The sequence below is a fragment of the Paramormyrops kingsleyae genome, chromosome 16 (genome assembly GCF_048594095.1).
Source record: "Paramormyrops kingsleyae isolate MSU_618 chromosome 16, PKINGS_0.4, whole genome shotgun sequence".
In the NCBI taxonomy this organism is placed as follows: domain Eukaryota; kingdom Metazoa; phylum Chordata; class Actinopteri; order Osteoglossiformes; family Mormyridae; genus Paramormyrops; species Paramormyrops kingsleyae.
The window spans coordinates 12764237-12787554 of NC_132812.1; the positions used below are offsets into that span (position 1 = coordinate 12764237).

At 42.4% G+C, this 23318-nt stretch overlaps 1 protein-coding gene across 7 annotated transcripts in view; it reads left to right on the forward strand.

Moving 5' to 3' along the window:
• The window catches only part of LOC111838616 (striated muscle preferentially expressed protein kinase-like), a 63490-nt gene that overhangs the window by 34707 nt on the left and 5465 nt on the right, over positions 1 to 23318 (forward strand). For all 7 annotated transcript variants that reach the window (XM_072700425.1, XM_072700426.1, XM_072700427.1 and 4 more), the window contains 29 exons: positions 1013 to 1191; positions 1321 to 1409; positions 2656 to 2831; positions 3775 to 4035; positions 5257 to 5415; positions 5939 to 6128; positions 6437 to 6666; positions 6938 to 7057; positions 8007 to 8111; positions 8545 to 8751; positions 8842 to 8965; positions 9071 to 9243; positions 9351 to 9463; positions 10473 to 10641; positions 13099 to 13198; positions 14557 to 14757; positions 15182 to 15239; positions 15345 to 15422; positions 15509 to 15681; positions 15783 to 15809; positions 16049 to 16201; positions 16628 to 16670; positions 16852 to 16920; positions 17117 to 19742; positions 19929 to 20078; positions 20334 to 20450; positions 21248 to 21415; positions 21968 to 22090; positions 23104 to 23268. In XM_072700425.1, coding sequence (XP_072556526.1) covers positions 1013 to 1191; positions 1321 to 1409; positions 2656 to 2831; positions 3775 to 4035; positions 5257 to 5415; positions 5939 to 6128; positions 6437 to 6666; positions 6938 to 7057; positions 8007 to 8111; positions 8545 to 8751; positions 8842 to 8965; positions 9071 to 9243; positions 9351 to 9463; positions 10473 to 10641; positions 13099 to 13198; positions 14557 to 14757; positions 15182 to 15239; positions 15345 to 15422; positions 15509 to 15681; positions 15783 to 15809; positions 16049 to 16201; positions 16628 to 16670; positions 16852 to 16920; positions 17117 to 19742; positions 19929 to 20078; positions 20334 to 20450; positions 21248 to 21415; positions 21968 to 22090; positions 23104 to 23268 — 6546 coding nt within the window. The remainder of the gene's footprint in view (positions 1 to 1012; positions 1192 to 1320; positions 1410 to 2655; positions 2832 to 3774; positions 4036 to 5256; positions 5416 to 5938; positions 6129 to 6436; positions 6667 to 6937; positions 7058 to 8006; positions 8112 to 8544; positions 8752 to 8841; positions 8966 to 9070; positions 9244 to 9350; positions 9464 to 10472; positions 10642 to 13098; positions 13199 to 14556; positions 14758 to 15181; positions 15240 to 15344; positions 15423 to 15508; positions 15682 to 15782; positions 15810 to 16048; positions 16202 to 16627; positions 16671 to 16851; positions 16921 to 17116; positions 19743 to 19928; positions 20079 to 20333; positions 20451 to 21247; positions 21416 to 21967; positions 22091 to 23103; positions 23269 to 23318) is intronic.

The window sequence follows — 23318 nt, forward strand, 5'->3', positions numbered from 1 at the left end:
GCTTCTTACTCACTGCAAGATGCTTTAATACCGCATCCAACTGAGGTTCTTCTCTGAAGGTTTCCATGGCAACCCGAAAGCAAAATCTATCGCATGAATTGTGAACAGCACCCTGGTTTCCCGATCAATTTTAAAATGAAAAAATAGATCTCATAAGCTACCTTTGTGTTTTGTGTAGTTTTTGAAGAGATTAGAAGTAATTTAATCTCTATTTTCACTGCTGATGGAGTCTTCTCATTGGCACTGGTACAAAAAAGCACAGTGTCTGGCCTCTTGTTTTGAAATTCAAAGCTAATCTTATAGGCCCTGGCAGTGTTTTCTTTAATTTTAATTGAATCACCTGCCCTAACAGATCAGATAAGCTCACATAATAAAGTGGGATCTGAATGAAAATGTACTAAAAAAAGAAATAGCCTAATTCCTGTGGAATTAAATGTTTAGTGTGGTAATGTGAAAAAAAATATGACAGACAGCACAACTTTTGATTTCTCACATTACCTTCCGTCACAATAGAAAGCACCATTCATTCAGTTTGATCGCAGGGACACGATACAGTATGAGAACCAGCGATCCAATATCTGCTTATAGTCAGAAGATCCCATTGGGATTAAATAACCAGGCTAAGTTTCAGACTTATTCTCATTTCTGTAATATATGAACAAATGCTGCTTAGAACTGTCATCAGCATTCAAATCTTTGGTATGTATTAGGAATCAGAGAAATGATTGGTAGTTGTATCCGGTGTTTTGATGAGGTCTCTTTCACAGTGATGGAATCAGTTTGGCAGTCATGATCATGAAGAGGAAGCCAACTGCCGAAATAAAAATACAGTGTCTGGTGAACTGAGTCCCCTGGATAAAAAGCAACCCATAAAACAAGTTGCTGCGATTGTAGAATTGCACACAACCAATGACCATGCAGCAATGGGTCGCTAATTATTGTGTTCCCAAAATATGTACATCTGGCCACTTCTACATTCAGTCTCGTTCCCCACATGTCTGTTCGCTGGCAGAACCGATGCATGAGCAGCGGGGAGGTCTCAATGTGCCCATGGACATCAGCAGCCCAATCACGTCCGATGAGGAGTACCTGAGCCCCCTGGAGGAAGGGATGGACTTCGGAGGGCCATATTGCCAAGCCGAGCCCCGGAAGATCGTTGACATCCGGTTCAGGGAGCCTCCTGTTTTCCAGGTTCCATACCAGCCCTCCTCCTATAATTATAGTCACAGAACCTATATTTTTAATACCATAAAAATTTGTAACCAGAATTAATAATTACAGTGGTATCGCGCTTGAATTCCGATTCCAAATTCCAAACAGGTAGCCCTCACCAACCAAGTGGTGACAGAAGGACAAGAGGTCACCATGTCTGTACGGATACATGGGCAGCCCAAGCCCATGATTTATTGGTAAGCTTGCCAGGAGTCTCATATACCTCTATATCCAAGACTCAAGATTTTATACTAGTTTCAAGATTTTATTTGTCACGTGCACAATTATACTGGTACAAGTGAGATGTAAATTTGGCTTAAAAAAAAAATAAGTGTAATTAAATTAAATAAATTAAGCAGGCATAGGAAGCTAAAAACAAAGACTAAATAGAAGATAAATAAAAGGCTATGTATCAAGGCTATTCAAACACCGTATGTAAATGGCAATATACTATATATATATATATATATATATAGTATGCATGGTAGGCAGTGGGGGAATGGCAGTATGTACAGTATGCATGGTAGGCAGTGGGGGAATGGCAGTATGTACTGTGTGCATGGTAGGCAGTGGGGGAATGGCAGTATATACTGTGTGCATGGTAGGCAGTGGGTGAATGGCAGTATATACTGTGTGCATGGTACGCAGTGGGGGAATGGCAGTATATACTGTGTGCATGGTAGGCAGTGGGGGAATGGCAGTATATACTGTGTGCATGGTAGGCAGTGGGTGAATGGCAGTATATACTGTGTGCATGGTACGCAGTGGGGGAATGGCAGTATATACTGTGTGCATGGTAGGCAGTGGGGGAATGGCAGTATATACTGTGTGCATGGTAGGCAGTGGGGGAATGGCAGTATATACTGTGTGCATGGTAGGCAGTGGGTGAATGGCAGTATATACTGTGTGCATGGTAGGCAGTGGGGGAATGGCAGTATATACTGTGTGCATGGTAGGCAGTGGGGGAATGGCAATATATATAGTGTGCATGGTAGGCAGTGGGGGAATGGCAGTATATACTGTGTGCATGGTAGGCAGTGGGGGAATGGCAATATATATAGTGTGCATGGTAGGCAGTGGGTGAATGGCAGTATATACAGGTTGCGTAGTAGACAATCAGTGAATAGCAGTATATATAGTGTGCATAGTAGGTAGTGTGCTAATGCCAGTATATACAGTGTGCATCGAATACAGTCATTGAATGGCAGTATATACGTTGTACATGGTAGGCAGTGTGCGAATGGCAGTATATACAGTGTCAATGATTGGCAGTGTGCAAATGGAAGAATATGCAGACATGAAAAATGTAAACAATGATGCCTATGTCCATGTACTTTGGCATAAAAAACTATGATTCTCTATCAAATTAGGCCTGTCTCAGTACTGTTTCTGAGGAAAAACTTGTCTTAAATGTGCCTAAATAAAGACTTTCTCTGGCTTCAGGCTGAGGGACCGGGTGACAATAAAAACTGCCGCACGGCACATAGTGCGTGAAACAGAGAGTGGGACCTTTGAGATGAAGATCATTTCAGCACGGAAGTCTGATGCTGGTGTATACACCTGTAAAATCATCAACGAATACGGCACTAAGCAGTGTGACTGCAAACTGGAGATTAAAGGTAAGAACTGAAACATTTTAATGCTCATTCTGGCTGGACCAGCTAATATGATGTAATATAATGGAGATCATTAATCAAGATCACAGACAAATACAAAGTATCGGTGCTCCTGAAGAGTTTACGTCAGCCATCTTTGTTGCAGAGAGCACACAGCGATAAAACTCCCTGATGGGATTAACGCATGTCATCGTAAATAAGACATAGAGCCAGGAAGTATAATAAGGTGTCAAAACAAAGACTATTTGTGAGTTGACTTACAGGAGGACTGAACATGCTTGGCTTGTCAGCTTTGACAGACCTGACACTCGTATGTGCATTATGGGCGGTATTATTAAACCCATTAATCAACTGCACTGCTAATTCACCCCCCCCCCCAAAAAAAACATAAAAGGACTCATATTTATTTAAATTATGGAAGAAATCTTTTCACATCTTTCTCTGATGTCCCTGACACCTTCAGAGTTTTTGATCTTCTGCTGACTGAGTCCTCACTAGCAGCCCATAAAACTTCCTGGTGTAAGTGAGATTAAGCAAATTAGCGTAAATGGAAATGAACAATCTCAGGAAGGCCCAGTCGTATCTCTCTGTGGATTATCTTGATCAAAAGTCTTTCAAGGGAAATTCTTTTTAGCTCCACTGCTGTCTGGTATTCTTTGCAATGTTGCCTGACTTTGCTTCTGGCAAGATAAAGGATGGATTTCTTCTATTTTAGATTTATTTCAGTTTTAATGGGGATGTAATTTAGAGATGCATAAAAGCACTTAAGGGTTATATTGACCACTGGGAGATTAGAATGCATGAGTAACGCTGCCGTACTTTATGGAATGGAGAACCTTTCTGAAACTTTGGGGACACATACCGCAGGTTTAGATTTCCATTGTGGAATTTATAATCACCTAAATTGTCCTTTAAAAACAGTTGTGTCCCCTATTATTCCATTTAGTGCCCCCAATGGAGCCAGTTCTGGCAATTACCCGGAATGTGAGTGACGTGACGGTGAGTGCAGGAGAGACTGCGCTCTTCGAGTGTCACATGACTGGGCCGCAGGACGTGGACGTAGACTGGCTTGCAGACGGCAAACTGATCCAGCCGGCACTGCTCAACTGCAAGATGCATTTTGATGGCAGAAAGTGCAGGCTGCTGCTCAACTCGGTGCACGAGGATGACAGTGGCACCTACACGTGCAAGCTGAGTACAGCCAAAGGTTAGTCCCTGTCCTAGAAATAACTCACTAAAACATGCATTGGCAAATGCGTCCAATAGCATAATGAAAAAGCAAAGCTGATGATTATGGAGTAATAAAATATCTTCCAATGCAGAAATCCAATAGCGATACCAAGCATGTCACACTTTTTTATTAGAAGCCAAGTAGGGTTGGCACTTGCTCAGTATTTGCTTCTGACATTTCTAAGAGAACTCTAATGCTAGGAGGCTGATTATAGGTAAGGGACACAAATTCCCTGGACCAAGTAAAAGCTGGCATTTCCCATTGCGGTGAAAGGGACATGGTACTGTAGGAGGTGCAGTTCTGCAGATAAGGTCGTGACTCATTGTTGTCATTCAAAGTTTTGTCACCCTAGACTTTTTCTGCATCTTCTAACCATCCAGTGCAGGGTTTTAGAAGGGATGGGGGGGGGGGGGGGCTGGAGTCTATTTCCAGCAGAATATGTGTGCAAGGCCGGAGAACATCCTGGACAGGATGACAGTGCACATACACTGTGGCAATTCAGAGAACTGTCAATTCACCTAACTGCATGTCTTTGGGAGGAAACTGGAGCTTACATAGGAGACCCAGCAACGTGTAGAATGGATAAAGATGTGTGGATTAGTGCCCATGATCAGAAGGCTGCTCTCGTCTGTATATGTGTTGTGTGTGTGTGTGTGTGTGTGTGGATAGCAAAATGGAATAGGTGAAAAGACAGTTTTCCCACTGGGATGAATAAAGCCTCATTATTCTATTCAAAGCATCAGTTCTGAAGGTGTGAGGCATCTGTATTGATGCCTCTCACTGAACCAATGTACCAGACTTTTTCTGGACCACTGATTTGCTAATGGCATCAAAGCAGAGACATAGTTTAGCTTCCACCCTCACATACAAGCAAAATGTCTGCTGAGGTGGAGATGTGGAACAAATAGGCAGCTGTAGCGACTATTTTGCACATATGGTGCTTGGGGTTGATGATGCCACTAGAGCCACACAGCACTGCAGATTTGTCATACTTTAAAATAGCACGACTGTATGAAGCTCGTCATCAGTAAGTTACAAGCTGTGCTGCCTCCATCATCATCAGTGGGAAGTGATCTGAGACATTAACCTTCTACGTGCCATATAGCATCAGAGGCAGGCCCTCATGTGTGTAGAACTGCAGATTAATAGCTTGTCCCAATTCTTTCACATTTAGTTCCTGCTTTTGTGTCTTTTTAGAGGAACTGACCTCCACAGCCATGCTTAAAGTAATGCCCTCCATCGAGCCGCTTTTCACTCGAAAACTGGACGTCCTGGAGGTAATCGAGGGCCGCAGTGCTCGCTTCGACTGCAAAGTCAGCGGGACGCCCCCCCCTCAAGTCAGCTGGAGTCATTTTGGTAAGCTTCTTTTATTCTCTTTTATTATTTCTGACACAGTGGTTTTCAAACTTTCTGGACCAGGAGCCACTTAGCTGCAGACTGAGGCAGCAGAGTACCACATGGGTAAATCACAGTAACCTGAGTCACAGTAACAAATTACCATGGTCTTCTTGGATACCACTTGCTGGTACATGGACAGCAGTTGAACTTTTCCTTTGTAAAAATGATACTCTGAAGATGTTTCCTCCTGTCATCCATGTTATTGTGGGGAACCCATAATGCCTGTGTGCAGATCATGGAAATGTCTCATAAGAGTCGTGTCAAACTCTATATCGTCATCCTCAGCTATTTGATCTATGGGTCATATACTGAGATGACATTATGATGTCATTGATGACAGTGCAAGAAACAGTGATACATAGGATATAAATATAAAAGACATTTAAACAATGATAATGACATACTGGGATATACTCACACATGGACATAGACCATTTGTGGTATGGTGGCTGCCCAGCTGAAATCTCTCCCACTTCCACAGACCGCGCACTGGACAACAACGAGAACATACGCATCCTGAAGGAAGGTGGACGGCACATGCTGGTGATCACACACGTCAGCAGCGAAGACGAGGGCTTCTACACGGTCGTCGCCCGTAACCAGCATGGCACAGCGGAGTGCTCCGCCGACCTATACGTCCAGGAGCCCCGGACTGCCGTCTCCTCACAAATGTACGCAAGCCATCATCCACCATCATTTGGCCTTCAATTAATCTCTTCATTTTCATCCTCGTTTTTGTTCCAATGTTTACTCCTGTCTGCATTTTTGCAGCAATCTATCGAGATGCCAGCTTTGATTATTTTTTTTCTTTTGGTTTTGTGCTGAGAGTTTGTTTGGGCACCATCATAATTGAATTGTCACTTTTCATCAAACAAACATGAGCAAATAAGATTCAACAAAGATTAACTAAAAAAAAAAAACACCCTTTATTTACTCTGACGAGTCTCCCTCTGTTTTTTTCCCACTGTGTGCCTCACAGGGCGAAGCTGGAAAAAATGCCTTCCATTCCTGAGGAACCAGAGGTGGCAGAGAGCGAGGTGGAGCAATTCACTATGCCAGATTTTATTAAGCCACTGTATGACCTGGACGTGGTGGAGGGCAAGGAGGCCGTGCTGAAGTGTCGAGTGGCCGGCCTGCCATATCCCAGCATCACCTGGTTCCACAACGGCCGCAAGATCAACAGCACAGACGACAGGAAGATGGTGCAGCGTACGTCCTGCATGGGACTTTCCTCATCTTTATTTTTGGAGCAGCTTATTGCATTACCACCTTGTCTCGCAAACACGTGTCTTCACAGGCAACCTTTCCTGACACTGCTATAAATGTTATAGGGCCAGGCTGTCAGCGCGGAACTGCAAGAAAGAACGCCTCACTTCTTGCACTTTCGAAATGTGATCGGTGCGCGACGGTGACAGAGAGTGATGGGTGGAAACGTCTCCGTGGAATTGATCTGCGGTTCTCTTCTTTCCTTCTCATGCAGACCGGGACATTCACAGCCTGGTGATCCGCTCCGTCTGCCATGCCCACGCCGGGGTCTACAAGAGTGTCATCTCCAACAAAGTGGGCAAGGCTGCCTGCTATGCTCACCTGTATGTGACAGGTAAGAAGTCAGTCTCAGGGTCTGTCTGTCACAGACCAAAATACAAACATAAACTGCACAGTTCAAACACCAAAATTAGAAACAAAAAAATGTCACAGTACGCTTACTACTCTTTGAAGTCCAATTAAAATCCAAAAAAAGCAAAAACAAAATAATGGTCAGCATACAAATATGATGTCCATTACTGAACGTTCTGAAGTCCTGAATTGTGTGCAGGGGGTTAACAGACCTTTCTTTAAGAAGGAAACTCTCCAGGTCTTTGAGGGAAGAAGGCGGTAGACATCAGCTTCATATTGTGTGTTGCAGAAATTCCTATTAAGTGTCAAAGATGCCAAGATCTTGTGACTGGGGAGCTCATGGAAGGTGTTTGACTTAATCTTGGTTTTCATTAAACCGGTTTGTTCAGGTGTTTATATGGGTGCGATTTCATCAATTAATATGGGAAAATCATGATGGGACATTCAGTTTTGTCAGGACTGGGTCATGGTGCTGATTCAGTTCTTTGACAAGTTTTGGTACTCTAGTGGTGTATAGCAGCATATCCATCCCTAGCAATGAGCTTCATCAGCTTTAGCTCATACAGTGCCTCCTTATTTGGAATAAGCTGTCATGGTTTTGCGATTTGAGTTTTTGTAACTAAAGCACCTGCAATCCAGGCCTTTCAGAGTCTTTAGACTCTTTGGATTTCAATTAATTGCCTCAGGTTGCTTTCTAAGCCCATGCAAAGTGCTGGTCGTCAGAAATCTTTCACAGCTGACACATTCAGCTAATTGGCATTCAACCTAATATGACATCATTGTAGCTGCATTTGTTATTGTGCCACTTACTACAAATCAAAGGTGTTTCTATTATTTTGTTTGTACCCTTTGTATATAAGCTTTTTATATAAAAATTGCACTTGCTTACAGTTGTCAGTGATCTTAAAGAAATATATTCCTACTTTTGGTAGATATTCTTCCAGACCCACCAGAGGGCCCTCCGGTGATAGAGGCAATTACCGGAAAGACCATTTCCCTGAGCTGGACAAAACCCAGAAGGCTTGATCCTTCTTTAGGTATTATATATCATATAGATTTAAACTCAGGTGACATATTATGCTTTATATTTCTAATGTTTCCTGGTGTTTTTTTCACGTGCAGCAGGCCTTGGCAGGTATTGTATGCAAGTTCGCTACTTAAAAAAAAAAAAAAAAATGACGTCATTCCATTTCGAAAATACAGTATGGGGTAATATATCAAGGATATAATGACGTCCCCTTAATTGCTTTTCAGATGTGGTTTTATGTGCTTCTCCAGTTGACCTTAAACGAGTTAGGATTTATAGCAATATTGACATTACACTCCAAACCCTATACATTTTAAGTGGTTGCAAATTGCTAACTTTGCCTGCTTTTGCTAAATTAGCTTTACTGTTTAGGCAAAACAACTTAGGAGGTCAATTTCTGGAAATGTATTTTTTGATGGTACGTTGAGCAATTCTGTTTGCAGATGCCAGCTCTTTGATGTATGCTGTCCAGCAGCAAGCGCTGGGTTCAATCCAATGGACTATCATCGTGTCCAATTTGAAGCAAACTTCCTACACGGTAACCTCACTATCCAAGGGAGTTCGCTACTTCTTTAGGGTCTTGTCAATGACCAACAAGGTCTTCAGCAAACCATCTCCACCTACAGAACCCGTGCAGCTTGTGGACAGAGGTACAGAGGAATAGATTTGGAAGTTCCGCACATTCAGGAAAAAAAGAATTTGCAAAGAAATTATACAACTTGTCATCTATCTGCTCACAGGTCCATATCTCCAAGAGGCTCCAGTCATTACTGACAAGCCAGATATCGTGTATGTGGTTGAAAACCAATCGTTAAGTATCCCTATTACCCTGAACTATGTCCAAGCCACAGTGACATGGAAAAGGCAAGTCAAACAGTCTGCCAAGTTTTATCATCTAAATTGCTTAAGGCCTTGGCAAGCTCATATAAATTACTGGAACTAATCAACTGCCTTCATCTTTTTTTTCAGGGGAAATACATTCATAGTGAACAAACCTGGCATTTTTGAGACGAGTATGCCAGATGACAATCAACACGCACTGCGGATCATCAGGGTGAAAAGCAGTGATGTTGGCCAGATTATCTGCACAGCCAGCAACAAATTTGGCAGCGACTCCTGCATCCTAACACTTGAAATGGCAGGTGAATGTAAATTTATGCTGGAATAGAAATTTACATAGCTAATTTTGTTCCTCTTTTAAAGCATGTGCTGTGTTATTTTATGTATTTATGTTGTGATTTCCCTAAAGCGCCACCTACTTTTGAGACTATCATGGAAGATATGGACGTTTGTGTGGGAGAGACGCCGCGATTTGCAGTAGTCGTTGAGGGGAAGCCTGTCCCGGACATTATGTGGTACAAGGTACATTTCAGTGTCTATGATATGTAAACACTCATTTTATTGGTGACTGAGAGGCTCGCGAGAGTCAGTTTATTATATACCTGACAATAACTTCATTATTAAAGCAGAGACAGCTGGAATTCTTTGAAAAAATTATGTTTGGCAATTGTGACTTTCAAATATGGAAGACAAACACACCTGCCTATGTGTTTAATGAATAAAAGAACAGTCCTATGAATTCTTTATTCAGGTATTAGAATCGTCATGGTGAGAGCAGAAAACTGTCCTCCAGGCCAAATTCAGGCTAATTCAGGGTATGGCGGAACCAGACTTAGGTCTCTTCCCTTCCTCATACTAGCGTTCCTCTTCTGCTGGCTTCAGCAGGCTCAGCCCTACAAGACTGCTCCACAAGTACACAAGCTACCAGTTCAGGGATAGTGTGATGTCCTGCAGCACTAATGCCCCCACCAGCTACCTCCCCCACACACTCTTTAGCTATCTGCTCCATCAGGCCGTTCACTTTAGCTTGTCAAGGTCTAGAGACTCTGGGCTCCTTCCAAGAGAGAAAAACATAAAAATCCTGCTGATGTCGAGCTCATTTTATTCCCCCATTTATCCTTGACTAAGATGATAAGTCTTATATTGTACTGTATCTGCATTGGCGGATTAGCTTTAAACTCTACCTAGCTGTTGTTTGCCGTTTTTGCTCCAAGAATCATTTTCTGCCAGCTACATTGAGTGGGTGTTCTGTTACAAGCGTGCAGATGCAAACAGTTTGGGTATTAGGTAATGCCTGGCGCTCTGGCTTTGGGCTGGATCTTCTGATTTGCCGGTTTGTGTTCTCGCGCACACCAGTGCTTATGTAATTCCTATAAAGACTCCATATCTAAAGTTCTCACCACTGATACTATGCTGAAATATAACCACAAAAGGAAATACACTGTTCTTGCTTTCTTGTAATCAAAAAACAAATTCTTGGTTGAAACAAAAACAATTATGCACATTTCATTGCTTTGTTTGTTAATTCCAGAATGACACCTTGCTATCAGAAAGCAGCCACTTCACCTTTGTATACGATGACAATGAGTGCTCCCTCGTTATACTCAACACTCAAGAAGAGGATTCGGGGGTTTACACCTGCACAGCTAAGAATCTTGCTGGAAGTGTTACCTGCAAGGCTGAGCTTACTGTACACACAGGTAAAATTATATTAGTCTACAAAGGTACCTACAGTGACATAAAATTCTCATCATAGGAGATGAGTATGTGATCAATGCAAACAGAAAAACAGAAAGCATCTATTACACAGTTATATGCAAATGTTTGGGTATCCCTGGCCAAGTTGCACGTTTGGTTGATTTCCTAAGAAAAACAATGTGAACACAAAATCTGCATGGAAAATAGCAGCTCAGACATTTTTAATGTACAGTCACCTTATATTTGCTTATTTTAACAGTGTGAAGAAAGCCTGCATTAAATGTGGCAGGTGCAAAAGTTCTGGCAACATTCCAGTCAGTGCCTTTGGCAAAATTCCCAGCCTCCAAATGTTTCCTGTACCCAGCTAAGAATCTTTCTATTCTTGCTTTAGGAACTTTTTCCTTGTCCCTTACAGAATACTTCAAGTTCAGAAATATTCTTAGGTCGTCTAGAATTTGCTGCACATTTGAGGTTTTCAGGTCTGGGGACGTAAAGTAGTTTGTGGTTGATTTTTTCGGTATGTTTTGCATTACTTTCTTGCTGTAATGTCCAACCTCTTTTCAGCTTCATCACAGACTGCGGGACATTAGATTCCAGAATTTATTGATGCTGTGCAGAATCCATTCTTCCTTCTAGCCGTGCAATAATTCCTGTGCAACTGTCTGCCAAACAACCCTACAGCACAATACATCCACCCCCATACTTAACAGTTGGCAAGGTGTTCTTGTCTTGTAATGCTTCTCCAAACACACTTTCGCCGATTGTAGCCAAATAATTCAGTTTTAACTTCCTCACAAGACAGCATTTGGTCCCAAAAAGCCCTGGGGTTTTGCATACATCAGACTCTGTCTTTTGTGATAAGATCGCAGGTTTCTTTCTGATGATTCTTTCATATTTATGCAACAAATGCTGCACAGGAGACCAATGCATCCCTATCCCAGTGTTGGCTAAACCTTCCAGCAGATCCTGTCCAGTGAAACCCACCATGGGTTTGTTTCATCTTCCTGATCCATCACCATCAGCTCTCTCAGAGATATTTCTTGGTCTGTCAGTTCTTACCCTTAACTTCCAACTCTTATGATGTTGCAAGCAGGGGAAATGGCAACCAGGAAGCATTTACATATCTTTTCATACCCTTCGCCTACTTTGTAACAGTCAATTATTTTTTATTTTCTGATGTTCAGAAAGCTGCTTGGAGCAGCTCATATCTGCTAAGCACAAGCACAACATTCTGAGTCGTGCGATGACTCAGAGAATTTATCATGGCCTGGAATTGTAATCAACTCACTTAGATTAAAGCCGAACCAGTCGATGAAGATGTGAGACCTTGTTAAAAAAACAAAACCCCAGTAAAGGGTCAGTTGGAAACTCGCAAGATGAAAATGTTTTTTTTTGCTATAGTAAATAAATGGAAACTGTTCATCAAAATTAGCTTAAATGTGCCTTATTTAAGGTTTATGTTTTCTATGTAGATGCTGTGTTCACGTTTTCATTAGGAAATCTAGAAAATGTATGATTTGCCCAGGGGTGCCCAAACTTTTGTGCATAACTCTGTGTGTGTGTGTGTGTGTGTGTGTGTGTGTGTGTGTATATATATATATATATATATATATATATATATATTATATGCGCATCTGAACTTCTTAGAAGTTGGGTGGGTTGCAGTAAAGCAAATTTCATATGTAAACACCATTAGAAGCATTTGTCTTGGTTTTGTTTTTCTGATATGTAATCACCGTAGTTTTTTATGATAATGTATTACTGTAGTTTTTCTATGTGCTGTAAGCTGATTAGGAATGATTCCAAAATTAAAATTGTGAAATGGCATGTTAAGCAGCCTGCATTTACTGCTTCCTATTGGCAATAGCTTTTTGTAGGCCTTGTTAGGATGATAAGATACTTTTACCCTTTCGTGTTCTAAACTGTTGTCTTGCAAAAAAATATTTAAATCACAAAACAACAGATGATTGTTAGATTTATTTTTAATAAAGAAGCTATTTTCTGAAACTGTAATTAATAGCAATTTAGGACAGCTAGAAATTACTCAAGTGGCAGAAATGGAATATTTTGAATAAAGCAGAAATTGAAAGAGAGGAAGTGTATTAGAGTATTGATACAAATATAATACCGAGACAATAATGATATTATTATATTTCAGTGTCAGTGATGAGATGTGCCTTGGTATATGATAAGTATTCATTTTCTTGTCATGCTCCTTTGGTAACTGACACATTAGTGGGAATGTGTATCTCTACAGAGCCATTGTTATGTGGCTGATACAAAGACTGCAATTAAATCTCACTGTTATAATTATTCAAAGGAAGAGGAAGATTATTAAAAATGAATGAGGGAGTCTGTGGTTTTAAAATCCATACAAGGCGCAGATACCGTAATGCTCAGTGGTTCCCGGTGGTCGGCCAATGAGCGGCTTCCTACTTAATGAATCTGTGGCCCTGCAGCAAAACAGGAAAAAGAGGAGCTGAGGGAGGATGAAGAAACGATTCTCAGGAAGATGCGCAGACTGACCGATTACTATGACGTACATAAGGAGATCGGCCGGTGAGTCATTACTGAATACGGGGTTTTTTTGGGTTTTTTTTAAATGGGACCGGCAAGCACTTGCCTGCCAGACTTGAAGGGAAATTTCATCATTGTCTCTGTTTCTAATCATTGCGGAAACTCTATCCCACCGTAAATGAAAACAACTGCAGCTATTGTGTGTAGGACATTTTCTGACAGTATAGAGCAGTTTTACTGTGTTTGACTCTCCCTACCGGCCCCTGGAGGATGGGCTCCCCCATTGAGTCTGGTCCATACCAAGGTTTCTTCCTTCTAGGGAGTTTTTCCTTGCCACTGTCGCCTATGGCTTACTCACTGGGGGCTTTGGGTGGGGATGCTGTAAAGCGCTTTGAGACGATGTAATGTTGTGATAATGCGCTATACAAAAATAAATTTGTTTCTTGTTCTGAATGATCACTGAAGAGACCAAATGAGAACGCTTTATGATAATACCATGAACCCTTTCTACATTTATAATGTGCACAGAAGTACCAGATAGTACAGCAAAACCAATTATATCAAATCAATTTATGTTACATTTATTATCGGATGCTGTTATCCAAAAGGACATGCAGTTGTGAAAGCAGAGTCAGCCAAACCCAGGAGCAATTACGAGTCTAATGGTGAAATTATTTTGTTGACCACAGCATTTGATCTGGCGACCTTCCAATCACAGACCCAGCATCTTACCCTGCTGCACTGCACTCCGCACCCATATAAACATACCAATTACAAGCTGTGTGAATATGGTTAGCGTGACACTTCACATTCAAGAGGTAAACACAGTGTACAGAAACAAATAAGCACGTCCTCCTGCAGCCCAGCCCTGGGAATGATTATCTTCGCTCAGTATGCGGCGATGTTGCTGCCCTACACAGATAATGCCCATGTCACACCACCTACCTCCACTTACACTGTCGTCTGCTGGGTTGCTGGGTTCAACTGTTACTCATCTATGACGCCCAATGCAGTATTGAGTCACCACAGAGTGTGACAATGAGTATGTTTGTCCTGATAATGGGCCAATAAATAGCAAATCTATGCGATATGTTCCTTATCTGTTTTTTTTTACAGTGTGAAACAATAGGCTTTTTGGAGATTAATTTCACTTATGATGTAATGTAACAAAGTTGCTTGAAATCTGTGGTTCACAAAGGTCCCTAATATTTTGCACAATGTGAACCCATTTTTAAAAAATGTAATGTTATGCTCTTGTTTTACTCCTTACATTTAAGCGGTTTTGTCCGAGATTAGTTGGAAGGCGGAAAAGAGACATGCATTATTCTGGGTTAGGCCAAATAACATTAGGAGACTGAACTTCATTTCGTTAGCAGTACCTGTATGTGTCTGTGCTCCAGGGGCACGTTCTCCTATGTGAAGCGAGTAACGCAGAAAGGGAGCAAGGTGGAGTACGCAGCAAAATTCATCTCTGCACGCGCAAAGAGAAAGGCCTCGGCTTTGAGGGAAATGAAAATACTCTCTCAGCTGGACCATGAGAGGATTGTTTACTTCCATGATGCCTTTGAGAAGAAGAATGTCGTCATAATCATCACTGATCTGTATCCTTGTAAGCAGGGGCGTCAGAAGCATTTTGAATGTGGGGGGGACACACTGGAATACAACTAATATTTTGTGTTAAATGTGGGGGTTCCGAACAAATAATTATGAAATCTGAGGGGGACACGTCCCCCGCTGATTCAGTGGCGGCGACGCCCATGCTTGTCAGTCATCCTTCTGGTCTCACATTGTGAGTGTTAAAGCGGCAGTACTCCATACATCATTGGAGACCCAGCATCTGGAGCGTGTTGAAGGCCTTTCAGCAGCCTCTACTTTGATTAACAAGTTCATAACCACTTTCAAGGATGTGCTTTTGAAATGTCTTTGGAGGTAATGGCTATCTGAAAGACTATTGATTTCTAAGCGTTTCTGGAAGCTCTATGGCTCCATAGTCGGAGGTATTCTCTCCTTGACTTGGGAATGAAGATGTCATGAGGAGTTTCTGGAACGACTGGCAAAGAAGTCCACAGTGACACAGTCTGAGGCAAGTAACCTGTTCTAACTCTTCATGGGAAGCACTGACTCAGTCATCTGTGCGCATTTAGAAATCCCATGGAATAAGATGCATCTCAACATGATCTCTTTACAGATTCATTCAACTGTGAAGCAGATGCTGGAGGGAGTTAGCTACCTGCACCAGAACAAAATTCTACATCTTGATATCAAGGTAGACAATGTGTCTACGACATGTGTCATTCGTTCTTCAAGCATAGAACTAGCTTTATTAATGACGCGCCCTGTGGTTCATTATAGCCCGAGAACATACTGATGGCAAACCACACTGGTGACCGAATCCGGATCTGCGACTTTGGGAATGCCATGGAACAAACACCAGATGAGCCGAGATACTGCAAATATGGCACACCCGAATTCGTCGCCCCGGAAATTGTTAATCAGACTCCTGTCTCCAAGGCAACGGATATATGGTAAGCTTCCCGGTTTCTTGGATGCAAAGTAAAAACGTGGTTACTATGGATAAAATATGAAAATATATATGTATATATTAACTCTTACTTTCTCTTTACAGGGCAATTGGAGTCATAACTTATCTGTGGTATGTTTAAACAATGTGTTTTGCAATTTGGTTGTGATGCTGTCCGTATAATTATTGAAATATAGTAGTGATAGCTGTTCAGGAGAAAACTTTGAGTCTGCAATCATATACATTCATGGAAATGTAAGAGAATATCTTACAAGAGAAAAAGCTTTTTACAGCTACCGATAAACGTCCTGGCAGAAAGGCTACAAGGTCAGACTGCAGAGAGGTGATTAAAGCTTGGGGTTGTTCTTCAGCCTCACCGGAGTGTCACCCTTTGCTGGAGAGAATGACCGCAGCACCGTGCTGAACATCCGAAGCTACAATGTCGCTTTTGAAGAGAGCATGTTTGCAGACCTTAGCCGGGAGGCCAAGAGTTTCGTCATTAAGCTGCTGGTGGTGGACAGATTGTGAGTTGAAAATGCAAAAAATGCTATTTTTTCATATTATCTATTTTTCATATACTTACAAAATTTTTACACTTACTATCCTTAGAAATACAGAACATGTAGGCATCAATAATGCCATACAAAAGCAAAGCACTGTAACTGTATTTTTTTTTTATCATAACTGAGTTATGACTGAAACCTGGTCTCTTATCCACTGTTTTATTTCTTGACAAAATACTATATCTTATATAAACACCTCTATATACACATATACAGAAAAAAACAAAAACATCCATCCAAAAAACTATTTCAGATGTACCAAACCTTCAAATCTGAGCCAAGGGTTGCCTTATACATTATCATCATGTAGAAAAAATATTTATTCTTTTATTTTGGTTTATATGCAATTATATATACCATGTGACCATGTTTTTGTGTATTTTCTAGGAGGCCTGATGTTAATGAGTGCCTTCGTCATCCGTGGTTTAAGGTAGGCCTTAAATAATAAAAAAGACAACACAAGCAAAGATGAACTATTGCACCAATTCATGAAAGTTGTCATATTGTAGTTCTACATTCTTCTTATTTCTGTCCTGGCAATACGGTAAGGTTTGGTCCAGCTTATTGCCAGATTTGTGTTATTGATCTCTATATATTCTCCTTTCACTTAGACCTTGGCACAGGAGAAGAGTATAAGCACAGAAGCTATTAAGCAGTTTTTATCTCGAAGAAGGTGGCAGGTAAGACCCACCTCGTAAAAATATCTGTGCTTGTATCATAGTATAAAAATTGAATTCCAACTAAATAAGTGTATTTCCTGAAGAAAACGTGAGTGTGGTTGCTCAGCAGCAGCAAGCAGGTGCTTTAGGTTGTTAAATTTGTATATATTTGAGTGTTTTCACAAGTTTCATGATCTTCGATCTCGCTGCTTTACAGAGGTCCCTTATCAGCTATAAATCCAAAATGGTGATGAGGTCTATTCCAGAGCTACTGGACGATTCCTCCAGCCACACTTCCATCGCTGTTCCTAGACACCTCCGAGAGGGCTCACCACCACTCACCTCCTCCTCGGACTCAGACGAGGATATCGATGAACTTCCTTTCATCCCAATGCCTCTTACCATGGACTTCTCTGGATCCAGAATGTCTTTGAATGATATTCTGGGTGATGATGATGTGACTAGCGGGACTAATGGTACCACTGAAGGGGAAGGTCTAACTGGCCAGGGAACAGTACCTATGGAGACTGGACCAGCAGACAAAGCAAAAGAGGGTGGAGAACCCTCCATCCTCAGGGGGCGACTGCGGAAAAGGGCAACACAGGAAGAAGATAAGGGATCTTCTGATGAGGAGCCGGCAGTGACAATCAAGCGGTCAGAACAGTCAAAAAGGCCTCTGCGCCGTGGTTCGAGCATGGAGTCAGAAAAGACTGAAGGTAGTTCAAGTGGTAGAAAAGGGTACCTTCGCAGGGGTGGCTCTGCCGACAGCGCACTGCTACTGCACATCAAACACGGGGATGGAGAGTCGGAGGGAGCCACAGAGGATGGTATGAAGAAACTCAAAAAGGCTGTTTCTATGGAGTTGCCACGGAGGAGCTCTAGTCCGGGTGCTGGCAAGCTAAGCAAGGAGGACTATGCTTTGAAACTTGAACTGATGAGGCAGCGGCTTCTCAGAGGTGTTACTGTGGACAATAAAATGAGTGGCTTACGAGGCCCCCTGCTGGAGACACTAGGTGTGGGTGACGAAAAACGTACAATTCCCATAGAACGTTATGTACGCCCACATCGCTTAGGTGGCGCCCCAATGATCCGGGCTGCTTCTAGCGACACAGCAAGAGAGGACAGTCCAAAAATCAAGGTCCTCCGCAAAAGTGCCTCCTTCAGCCAAGGAGATACTGAGCCCATCCCTCTACACCGACGTTCTGGAGCCCCTCTAGAAATACCCATGGCCCAGATAGAGGAACGTCGGTTACAAGAGGCTGCATCCATGTCCGCTCTCACAGAGCAGGTTAAAATGGATTCCCACCCTGTTACTCCAATGGAGGTTTCATCTGAGCCACCCGCAACAGAACAAATGGAAACAATTCAAGAGAGTGATGCCAGGGAGCAAATTGAGACTGTTGAAGAAAAGAATGAGCCAGAAAAGGAAGTATTTGAAAATGGGTCAAAAGAGAGTAATTTAGAGGACCACACGAGTGCACCAGGCTGTCCAGAGAAGGAAATGAGCGTGTCTAAGGAGGAAACACGTAAATCTGAAAAGGGGTCCCAGAATGAACTTGTTTCTGAAGTAGCCCCTAGCAGTGTGATTGAAGAAAGCACTACCGAAGAAGAGAAGAATGAAGAATATGTCGATGAACTGAGGACCCAGAAAATAGCCCCTGAGATTAACATCGTCACCAGTGCCATCACAGTAACGCCTCTGACAGTGCCAGCGAAACCATCTCCAAATGTCATTCCGACGTATGTAACACCCCCTTCACTTACTCGAGTCACACTGCCAGATGGGAGAACGTCTGCCTATGCCAGCACCATTCAAACAATCATGGTCCCAACTTTACAGCCAGCAAGTGTCACGACAACTACGCCAGTGCCTATAACCACAGCCACCTACACTCCCATTCCTCCTTCACCTATGCCAGAGCCTGCCCCAACATCTCAGCATCCTGCAGTTTTCTCTAGAGTAGCTTCTACCGATAATGTAAGCAAAGAACCAAGTCCACCCCATATTCCAGTGCATCCTTCTTCTCTTACTAGTGAAATCAAGGACATTGCCTCAGAGGAGGTCTTTGAGTCCAGATTCAAAAAACGTGATTCATCTCTGACACGCGGCTTTAAGCTCCTGAACTGGGCAAAATCTGAGGAGAAGTCTGCTACGATGCCTCCTGAATCTGGTGAAGACATCTATCGTCCCGGCGCTGTAGGCACTCCCATACAAGTCGTCAAACCCGAAGCATCCAGGATAATGATGGAGAAATCCAAGTCTGTCCAGGACCTCAGAGAAGCTTCAAAAGACCGTGGGTTTATGAAGAGACTCTCGATGCGTCTGAAGAGAACCCCACCTACCGAGAGAAAGGAGGAAAAGTCAAGAGAGGAAGCACCTGCTACTGAGTCCAGCGGCCCAAGGCGACGTCTTTCCTGGGCTCTCAGCCGCAGCAAATCCCAGGAAAAGGTGACTGCTGATGTGGAGATGGTCAGGATGGATGGTGCACCTGAGGCTCCAAAGGAAGAGGTGGTGATGGAGCCCAAAAAAGCAAGCGAGTCCCCAATCCTGAATATGCGGCGGAAGATCGAATCCACAGTGGCCGGGATCTCCATGAGGATCCGCAGTCAGTCTGAAGAAAGGAAAGGACAAGAAGAGAGGAAAGAGGAGAAGAAGGCTGAGGAGAAGTCTGAGAGCAAGCGGACACCTTTGCTCTCTCTGCTCCGCCGGTCCAGCTCTGAGGGAATTAGCCTGAAGAAGCTAGGCCTCACCCAGAACCCTCTGGCATCACAGTCAGTTTCAACTGCATCCACTGAGTCTCTGGAGTCCACAAGCAGCATTCAGTCAGAATCAGCTATCAAAAGTAAACATTTAAATTAATTTTTTGTACTTCCCTCAAATACACACTTGAATTAAAATGCTTAAAAATGAGGCAATAATTAATTAAAATGTAAGTAGGACGTTATTTTTCACAGTACTCGAGTGTCCCAGTCTCTGTCATTTCTCTTGCTTCTGTGAGCCTCTCTTAACCGTGTCCTGTCTTTGCCAGACCCGGAGAGTGACCGTAGGTTAAGATGGGACCGTTGGGGCCTGACCAGGGGCCGCAAAGACAAGACTGTATCCCAGCCAGACATACCCTCTGCAATAGCCAGAGATGGCAGCTCCTTCCGCGGTCGACAGTACACCAGACTGGCATCTGGTACTTGACTTCATCATCTCTGTTGTTACACACATACAATGACAATAATACCATTTCAGAAACCGAAATGCATATTATCTTCTAAATACTCAGCAAAAATGGATTGTTTTCCTGATCCCTATGCAACATTCTGTATTATCACAGTCACAACTGTGTGGAAGTATCCATCACATGATACTCCTCTAGAAGAGCACTACTTATCTACATTTTAACTGCTTCTGACATCTTCTTCTGACACCTTCTCCCCACATGCAGATTTCCCCCCAGTGTTTCACATTAAACTCAAAGACCATGTTCTTCTGGAGGGGGACCCCGTCACCCTCAGCTGCCTTCCTGCAGGCAGTCCTCATCCACGTATCACCTGGATGAAAGGTAGGATCTCATATCTCCTCAGTTCACCGCAAAACACAAAGCAGAGCGGGAGTCCATGGCTGGTTCAAATCCCAGGGTCGGCTGAGTGATTTCACCCATAAGGCCCAGTTGCTCTAGAGCTGTCTGGTCATGCCTTTTCAAAAAATGTACAAAAGGAATACATTAAAATGAAACCTAGGTTTAGGGTTCAACATTTACTCAAAAAGAATTACTCAACAAAAACAAACAACAAAACAAAACACTTTATGTAATTATGTGATTATTATTCATTGGGTTTTCTTTCCAAATGTACAAACAACATTAAAGAGAAAAATTAAAGGACAAAGTAACCTTCCAAAATAGCACTTATTTCATGATTAAAACGTGTATTTCAGATTTGAAGTATTGCTTTTTTTTACAGTCACTGGCAGTGAGTGGACACAGCGCAATTATATAATAATATGTATAAAAACACATAATATGAAAGTTATATGGTGTGCATTGTTCCCTATAGTTTAACACTTACAGACATGTCCAGTTAAGTGTGCTTTATCATTTAGGTTTATACCTTAGGTTTTTCAATGAGCGCATCACTTTTTACTAATAACTTTAATGGACACAAATTGTGTATATTTTATGTAGATTAATATAAAAAAAATCTATGTGCAATACAGTATGTATTGCTTGGAAGTATCATGGATGTAGCTCAATAAATTGCTTGTTACATTACACAAGTAAAATCAATCAAAAATTATGCATGATCGACTGGGTAATTGTTTAAACCCCTTCAGCATGTTTCACTGCGCTTGTATTTTCAGACAAGAAGCCACTCGAGATTGATGCCAGGATGAACATGATCTCGTGTCCGGATGGGAGGCAACTGCTCATGATCATGAAGACCAGCGGGAAAGATGCTGGCCTCTATGAGTGTGTGGCCTCGAACCCCCTGGCCTCAGTCACCAGCTGCTGCGTCCTGACCCTTGCCCGTGAGTCTGCGCATAGACGTGTAGGGCGTGTGTAGAGCGTGTGCAAGACGTGTAGAGCGTGTGTAGAGCGTGTGCTCCCCGTGGAGGGTTAGGCCTTGAGAATGGACGAGGCACTTGCTGTCTGCGATCCCCTGCACTGCCAGCCTGTCGCTGATATAAGTGCTCCCTCAAAAGAGGTAGACAAAGCAAACCTGGAGTGAGGAGTTCAAGTGTCCTTAACCTTACAAACTTCAATTGTGTTTCTAACCATTTGAGTGAAGTCTTTTCTGTTCTTCCTAGTAATGTCAAGTATGATCTCGTATTTTTAGAAGACATTGGTTTTCGCCAGTACTGATCTTTTCATGTGGCAGAGTGTATGATAATTTATAGTGTTTGTAATATCTAATGTAGTGTTTGTCAGCCTGGTCCTTAGTTGCCCCTAAGCTGTCCATGTTTTTGCAGAAATGTGGATTGTGTGGCAGGGATCTGGGTGGAAGCAAAAACCTGGACCGTTTGAGGGTTCCCAAGGACTGGGTTGGGAAACACTGATCTAATGAATGTGTCCATGTGCAGGTCTCCCCGAAGCCCCCGGAACCCCAGAGGTTCCACAGAAGTACAAGAACACAGCCCTTGTTTTATGGAAGCCTTCAGCAACACCAGCCCCATGCACCTACTCCCTTGAAAGGAAGAGAGAGGGTGAGTGCTCCTTACCTGCGGAGGGTGGTGTGTGGCTCAGCAGGTTAGGGGTCAGAAAAGACCCCATTCTGTCTGACGCTGCCTTTTCAATTGATCTCAACTAGTGTAATGCAGATGGATTGTAACTCATCTCTTTGCTTTTATTTGCCTGGTACCTTTTCAAGAAGTGATTGTTCTGCATTTCCTCCCTATAATGTCACATATTACATATTATATCTGAAGTACATGATAAAACAAGTATCGAACAAAAAAAACTGTTGTATATATTTCTAATAGTGGTATTCAGTGATTTCATGTATGAACCTGCACAACTATGTCTGGAGTAAATTAGAGTTGCTTTAATAAGCAGATTAAAAATGAGTCAGACTATTCATTGCAATTTGCCAGTCTGGTCCTGCACTGTTGCCGTGCCAGCTACCCCACCCTCATACCGTGTCCTTATGTTTAGCTGTCTGTTTTCGCCTCTATTTTGATTCCTTCAGTTATCATTAAAATGTGTGCAATGACCCTGTGCATTGCCATCTGATTTCACCATCTGTTCATGCCTGAAATAAAAAAATAATAATTATTATTATGATACCCGACGGATATAAATTAAAGCAATAACAATTATGGACAATTCTGATTATGACTTTTGCAGTTTTGTATATCCTGTATAGTTTTAATACTGCAGTTCCAGTTTATTTGAAAAAAAGTGCAGTATTGCTTTGGAACATAATCAACCCCCTACTGCCATCTTATGGATATATTGTGAACTACAAGACATTACAACCCAGTCTACTTTCAGAATCATCCATCCATTTTCTGTAACCGCTTGTCCTATTCAGAAGACTTTTATTATCCTGATTTAACTGAAAGGATAGTTAACATTTAATTGAACATTATAGCATGTAAAAAAGTGGCTTGTTGGGGGTTCCACGTAGGAATATCAAGCATGGACTACCAAATATGCTGTTTTTATCAGTACAGTATGTGTTACTTGATGAACCTAAAGACATACATTTTCTCCCTAGGTGAAGAAAACTGGCTCTTCGTAGCTACAGGTCTGGCTGATTGTTACTGCAGTGTTACAGACCTGCCAACAGGGGGCACCTATAGGTTCAGGGTGGCCTGTGTCAACAAAGCCGGCCAAGGGCCCTACAGTAACTGCTCAGAGCCCGTGTGTCTTGATTCTACAGGTACAAATCAGGGATGGGGATGGGGTAATGATGTGTAGAGTGGTCAAGTG